The sequence below is a fragment of the Citrus clementina genome, unplaced genomic scaffold (genome assembly GCF_000493195.1).
Source record: "Citrus clementina cultivar Clemenules unplaced genomic scaffold, Citrus_clementina_v1.0 scaffold_4, whole genome shotgun sequence".
NCBI classification, from domain to species: Eukaryota; Viridiplantae; Streptophyta; class Magnoliopsida; order Sapindales; family Rutaceae; genus Citrus; species Citrus x clementina.
In genome coordinates, this window is record NW_006262274.1 from 24,100,710 (window position 1) to 24,108,929 (window position 8,220).

General features: G+C 27.3%; 1 protein-coding gene across 1 annotated transcript in view; it reads right to left on the reverse strand.

The window, feature by feature from the left end:
- Positions 1 to 7,774: 7,774 nt before the first annotated feature.
- LOC18044901 overlaps positions 7,775 to 8,220 on the reverse strand; it is a 2,398-nt gene continuing 1,952 nt past the window's right edge. The window contains 1 exon segment of the mRNA XM_006438674.2: positions 7,775 to 8,212. Within this exon segment, the coding sequence (XP_006438737.2) occupies positions 7,987 to 8,212 (226 nt within the window). The 3' untranslated portion in view covers positions 7,775 to 7,986.

The following is an 8,220-nucleotide window of genomic DNA, read 5'->3' on the forward strand; positions in this document are numbered from 1 at the left end:
ATTTAATTGAAAATCTAGTTCAATATTCTAACAAAATTTAAAATATTATGGACTTACATGTTAAAATTTAAAAACTTTTAATTTTTCTTATTTTGTATAAACAACAAGGGCATTTAATGTTAATAACCCAACAAATGTATCAAGCCGTTGTACAACTTTTGGGTTGAATCTAAAGGTGGATTTGAAAAAGACAAAAAAATGGGGTATCAAACACCATGGATAACATAGCTGGACCCCTAAGAATAAATATATATAAAAAAAAAGGTCAGAACATTAATATTGCTAAATTAAAAGCCGGGGGCAATCAGTTGAGAATTTGTGACGATTATAAATTCTCATAAAGTTAGACGATCCGTTAATGAATTAAAGTCTGACTATTGTTTTACGGGCATCCAAAACTTTTTCAGGAAGTAAATAAAAGAAAATTAATAAATGCAGTAAAAAAGTACTAACAAAGAGTAAGTGGGCTTTGTTTTTTTTAACTTAATAGACTTAATTTTAATAAGTTAAATCATTAATTTTTTTTATTTAATAAAAAATATTTGGTGACTAAACTATTAAGCCAATTTTCTTTTTTTCCTTTTTTACTTAATCAAAAAAGTCTAAATAAGAACATTAAAAGACAATCGTTAAAAATATCTCTATCTAATTAATTAATTTTCATTCATATCTAAATAAAACTTACTAATTAGCATTATGATTTATCTCCATGAATTTTTTTATAGGATAAATTTTGGATTATCATCTTGTAAATTGGTCTTCAAATTACTCCATTATTTTTAAAAATCTCAATTTACTCTTTTTTTAAGAAGATAAAAAAAAAATCATTAACCTACCCTCAATTTTCCCTTACCTTTCAAACAAAAATAGGGATAACTTAAGGTTTTTAAAAATAAAGAAGGAAATTTAAAGACAATCAATTCATGGGGGAGTAATCTTAAATTTATATTTTTTTTCATATAATACATCATAAGGTACAATAAAATTGATTAAGATGTTTCAATTTAGAATATCAAAGGGTGGTATTCACTTGAACATGATTTATGTTATGATAAAATACTATCGTATTTATGTTTGTTGATATGTTTATTTATTATTTATTTAATATTTAAAATTTACAAGGGTACAAATGCAAAAGTAATGGTTTTCAAATCTTTTAAGCTAGGAAAAAAAAGGCAACTCAATTCTTATTATTAAAGAATTGAGAAAAAAAACAAATATGTTGTTTAGACTCAATTCATTTAGACTCAATCATTTAACTCTATTTAGAAACAGACTAGTTTAAGTTTATTCCAAATTTCAAATTAAAAAAAACCAAACCCTATCGAAGTATAACTAACTACATTTTACCTTTTTAATTAGTCATAAACGGAGTGTATATTTTTTGCTTTTTTTTGTCAATATTTTTTTTTTTTGAGCTCAACAAAAAGTATTCTCAATATATATGGTGTGAAAACAATGATAAGTTAATACATATTAACCTTCCGAAAAAAAAAGACGACTAGTTTTCAAGTAGCTTTATTTAATTGGCCATTCAAATTTAAATTATGGAGATGTTAAAAAGTTTATTTGAGCTTTGTCCACCCAAAACATAAATATAAAAATAAAAGTTTCTAAAAAGAATGTTAATGATATAATAGGTAAGATATGTTTTTTTAATTAAAATAAATAGTATTTTCAAACAAAAAAATAAAAATATTCTTTTTCGCATATTGAGACATCTAATTTTTTTTAAAAAAAAAACCTCCTCCTCAAATTTTTTTCTATAACTTGCGGATGCTTATGAGCTATAAAAATCAATTACATGTTTACATATTTATACATCCAAAAGAAATCCAAGACAATTGAATTTATGATTAGCACTTTTATTATTGTATTTTATTTAAGGTTTAGGGTTTCCGCTAACCACATTTCAGATTGTATTAGAAGTTTAATTTGTATAGCATTTTGTATATATAATTATTGGTATTCTACTTATTGGCTGCAGGACTTAACAACCCGTCTGGCTATGTTTAGTGTCATATATTACCAATCATAAATTTATAATCCTATCAAATAAGAGCCAACGGGACTCTAATACTTTTGCAATTGGCCGGCTCGATGTAGAAATTTGAGTAATGATAGATATTTCACAAATTTATCGTAAGTAATGTAACATGTAATTTATTATTCATTAAGTAGTTAATAACTTTTTATAAGTTCCAATTGAATTAATTAGTTATCTAACACCACTTAATGAATATCACATTATTTGTGAATAAAATTTTGGAATATCTAGAGCTACTTGTAAAAATAAAAAATAAAATAAAATATTTAATTTGACAATTGTTGTTACTTTCATTGCTGTTGGATTTAATGTTTCAATCATAAAATAGTAATTATGTATGATATAGAACAAGTGAAATGGAGAATAATTAAGTAGACTGGATTTTAATGAAAACAAATATACAACAGGGACGTATTGGCTAATCTTTAAAACAACAGAGACTAGTTAAACAATTAACTTAAATAGTAGGGTCTAAATAAATATTTATATGCAACAAGAGTAAATTCATACCACTGCATGGTATATAATCGAAATTTCGATATTACATATTATATATACATGGTCAAAAAGTTATGTAGTCCATACGTTTACTTTTTTTTAAAAAAAAAATTTAATCTATGCAGAAATGTAACTCTTTACAGAAAGAGTTTTAAGTAAATATTTATCCGCCTGAGATAAGAACTAATATTTATATGATCAATATGGATTTTTTTTAAACAAGATTACAGATAGTTAGAACTATTATTTATTGGAAAACTTCTGATCATCTTTGAATATGAAAGATTTTCATATTTTCTAAAATTGCATTTAAAATAAATGCTTCTATTTTGGGGAATAATAAATTTAGAATTTCAATTTTTTTTTTTTTTTGGTCATGTTAGAATAAGAATAGATATAGTCGAATGGAATACGATGAGTGAAAGTAATTTATCTGGTGGTTGCAGAGGTAAACAGAATTGGTAATAAAATCAGTACACAAGTATTGATAAGTGGGGTAAGCAAAAATTGAATGTTCTTGCCAATACGCTGAATGGCATGGGGCATGATTAATTATTATGCAGCAGGTATCTTCATTGTCTCCATCGGGTTGAATTAAACAACTTACAAAATTAAAGAATGTTAATTACCAAAATTAATCGACCGTATTTAATTTGACAGATAAGGCTTCAGGCGTGGTGTTATTGTGAGAATAAAATGCATGCCTTTCTTTCTCACAAAAAAAAAAAAAAAAAATCGCATGCCTTTTTCTTCACCGACCAGCATTTCCAAACTATTGTTATTATTATTATTATTATTATAGTTTTTGTTAACTGTTAACATTAATTACATTAAAAGAAAACTAATTAACATTTATTTGAGTAATTTCTGCCATTTGGGTGGCAGTTGGGAAATTTGCTCATCTCCTGCAAGATAGTAGAAAAGTCGAAGAACGATCATCTTGATCCGTTTGCACATTAATTAACTCATTTACTCAAGTCGTCATTTATGATTCGACAAGATTCAATTATTTCTCATAATATATTTTGTGGTTTGGCTGTATCCACGTTGTTTGTTCCCTACGAGAGATGTCTCGATTAAGCAAAAAGACTATATAAATCAATTAAGATCAGAGTAGAGCATTCTTGAAAACACGTGCCGTAAAATCTATTGAAACATTTAATCGCACTTGTCGAGTTTTGACATGCATATATATTCTCAAAAATATTATTTATGATATAAAAATTAGATTTAATAATTATGGGAAAAAAAATGTTTCGAGTGAATTTTTTTTTACAAAAATAAAAATTAACCAGATAATTAATTCAAACCATAAAAACTAATGTGAAATTTACCTATGACCTTTTATATGACATACATACACCCATCATATAAAAGCTATAACTGCAGTTGGCGAGTTAAATAACTTCAAAATCAATGGCTTGCGTTAATTTATTTCCACAACCGATCCGATAAGAACCAAAAAAAATGAATTCGGGGGAGTTTACGTATAATAATAAACAATAAATATAACAAAACTTGAAAGGATGGCGGTGGTGAAGCACAGTTAAGACAAAAGAGTTATGTCTTCGAGCAAATGGCGAAACTTCAAAATCAATGACAGACGAGAGATGTCAACTCAAAGAAGTAAATTTTGGGCCAGAGTTCGTTCAGAATTTACAATGATTTATTGAACCCCCGCGTTAAGTGATCGATCAGCTTCCAGTGAAATTCTTTCTTTCTTTCTTTCTTTCTTTCTTTCTTTCTTTCCCGTTATTTAATCATTTGGGAAAAGTGTACATTCCCCTTTCAAATTTGACCCCACGTAACAAAATTACGCGCCATTCAAAATAATTTAACCACGCGCTATTGATCGGATTAGGATTGTCTTTTAATACAAATTTCTTCTAATTAAAATGTGATGTAAGATGGTTACGTTGAATGAACATGATATGTTTTTGGATGTCATAGCTTAAATTATAGGTATTTGTTTTGGTCGTATAATATATCATTTTAAAATTTACGACAAGACGAACTAAACTCAAAATAACTTGTTAGTTTTGTCTTACGGTGGAGTTAAAAATTTCAATCCTTTTATGATATTTTTTTTAATTTTTATCTTTTTTTAGTTTATCATATTTAGGCACTATATGTTTTGTTTTCTCTATTTACATTAGGAGAATTTTATTATAAGATAATATTTTAGATTTGCTTATTTTGGTAAAGTCGTAATATTTAGGACTTTTCTAATAAAACTTTTATTATTCAGAAACCTAATTTCTTCTATCAATCAACATTTTACATTTTCGCATTGTCAAAATACAAGCATGTTATTGGTAATTATTAGATATACTCATAGAATTAGTGTAAACTTCAAAAAGCTCATATCATGAGATGGTACTAGCTTCTTCATATATCTATGTTTATTTACAAAAGTGACATTTTCCCACTTCAAAACATAAGTTAAGTTTTTGTTGAGTACATTTCCGTAATGATTGTTGATGTATTTGATATAATATCATGGAACACTTAAAATCTTATTTTTGTCCCAAAAAAAAGAATAAATATTCGTTTAGTTTTTATATTTTAAATTAATGTCTGTTTAGTTTATATATTTTAAAAGATACTTTAAGAAATTAGAAATGTTTGTAGTAATTTTGTTACACTACTCCTGTTCTTATTTTTCTCAATTTTAATTTGCAATTTATAAGACCATCGTAAAAATCTTCAGTCAGGACATTAATGAAAAGAAAAAAAAATCCGCCAAATCAACCCTAAAAGTTCTTCAATAAAGTAAAACTCATTACATCTTTTCTTAATTAGGTTTAAATTTTTCTTTTTCCTTTTTTTTTCTATTGTCAGTAATAAATTCTTCTGTCCCATCGGATTATGTACATTTCCAGGGGGTAAAAAAGATTGCTTATTAAGGCAAGTCTAATGGCTATTAGAACTCACCTACTTTATGACAAAAATAATCATAAATTTCCCTGCATGCTATAAAAAGGCATTAATCATGAAGTTTCTTATCCATAAGATGTTCATAGTACAAAAAGCATGAACACCAAAGATGGCGAGCCTGGCTACTAGTACTTTATACTCTCTCATATTTCGTTTGTAATTGGCGTATTTATGTTCCCAACGAAATTGAAGCAATCTGTAAGTTACCACGCAAAAGTTGTATGAACTTGGTGGATTTGTAATTTAGGCAATCCCTATCTTACATGCATGTAAGATAGGGATTGCCGTTTATTTTTATATGCATAGAGAATGTTTCAGCAGTGTAAGGGTCAATTCTTTCTTAACTTGTATGTGCTTTCTTTTTCATTATTATTTTGCCGTGCGAGCGACAACAAGCATCAAACATGGACCCTATCATTTAATCTAATCTGGTTGGCTCTTTCAAAATTTAAAAAGGTCAAAAAGAATATATATAGAATTTGAAGTCAACCTAATTTCTTCCCCACCCAAATCAATTTCTTCATAAACTTAATTACTACTAGGGTATGTTTGTTAGTAAAATTAGGGAATTGAAATCTAAAATGAAAATAATCGATGGTGTTTATTTGTTAAAGTAAAAGAGAGAATAAGAATGAAACAAGTTGAGCTCACATGGTTTTATGATTAAGGAATAGAAACTTGATTCTCATGGAGGGTTGAGAATTAAGTTTCCATTCCTTAAACTCTTCATATCACCTCTATTAAATTTTCATAATCTCCAAATTACTTTTAATTTAGTGTGTCCACTTTTGCATTTTGGACCCTACATAAATTTTGTAATATTTGTAAATAATTCCTTTATTATTATTATTATTATTATTATTATTAGTAGTAGTAGTAGTAGAAGCAGCAGCAGCAGCAGCAGTAGTAGTAGTAGTAGTTGTTGTAGTATATTATCATTGTTGTTGTCATTATTATTGATATTATTATTAAAATTTATTATTTTAATTGTTATTATCATTATTAACAATGATTATTTTGAATAACAATAAACATAATCACAATTATTATAATAAATAATAAGGTTATTTAGTCTATTCTGATTATCAGTTAGTAAACGTACCATCAATCTAATCTCAATAGTTCTATAGAATTAGTGAATACACTCATGTTCCATGTACATAGTTGATGCAAGCTAAATATTTGAATATTAAGCATGAATATTAGTTAAAACATCAAATGATATTAAGTATGCTTTTTTCTATGAATGAAATTAAGTTACTAATGTTTCTCTCTTTATTTTTTTCATGAACAAAGTTAATAATGTGTTATGTGTTTCAGGGGTGGGGGAGGAGTCATTTGAGGGAATTGACGTTTCTTATTGACTCTATATAAACACATGGTGAGTTTACTAAAAGGAAATCAAAATGAGCTCGAATTAGAATAAGAAATTGGAATCAAAATAAGTTGTTTACTTGAGCTGTAGGAATCGGAATCTGAATGAACCGTATTATCATTGATGTGTTTACTTTATCTTAAAATTTGATTGAACTGTTACGAGTTAGTAGAATACCCTTATTAATTGTTGTTCCTAATATTATTTGAATAACAACAACAACAACAATTGAAAATAATAATAATGACAATAATATTAATTAAAATAATAGATTAGTAATGATAATTTCAATAAAAATAATAATAAAGATAATTAATAATAATTAAAGTAATAAGGTTAATAATATTACGACATTAATGACAATAATAATAATAATAATAATAATAATAATAATAATAATAATAATAATAATAATAGTAATAGTAACAGTAACAACAACAACAACAATAACAATAATAATAACAATAATGATGATGTTGATGATGATGAATTCTGATCTATATTATTGTACATGAAATATGGAGTTTATGATGTGAGTGTGAAGAGAAATATTTTTACAAAAAGAAACTATATGGTAAAGTTTAAATTGTTTAATTGATTTTATATTTGGGCTTGCATACAATTTTAAACAGTGATAAAAGGTTATAACTACAAAGATGGGGGTTTGATGAGGATATTGAAAGAGTGCCGGTTAGCGACTTAGCCTTATTTTTCTTATATCCCTTGCCATTTAGTTGGGCTCCTTCGATTGGGCAAACCGATGCGCCCAAATCTAAAGGTTGGAAAGACTAGCCCGAAGGGGAATCACCAGACGGCCTGAATAGAGAATTCAGCTAATGACTGTACCACATAAATAATCATCATCATCATAATAATAAAAAATAATAATAATAATCTACAAAGAAATTGGTCGAAATTTTTATTATGACAAGCTTATGAGGATCAACCATGCATCGGACGGCCACATTAAACCAAAGACCAACCTCAATTTAGCACTGACTTCAGTTCAGCCACATCAATCCTAGCAAATTAGCAATAGACTGTAAATCATCCAATTAAGCAAACAAAATGGAGATTAGGCTGATAGTGACGGAAAAAGAAAATGGCACGCATTAACAAATCTATTAACCTATACACTGAAACCCGTCCATCTTGTGAACTTTCTAACATCGCTCCCTTCAGAAACTGCTAAACCAATCCCAGTTCTCCCTCTATTTCCAATACCTCTGTAATACAACCTCCATTCATCACTGTCTCCATCCATTTGCACTAAATAAGGTGACCCAATTCCCTTATTGTCCCATCCATCCTCAGCTTCAACCTCAGCCTTAAGCATGGTGTTGTCTTGAAATCTCCTCCATCC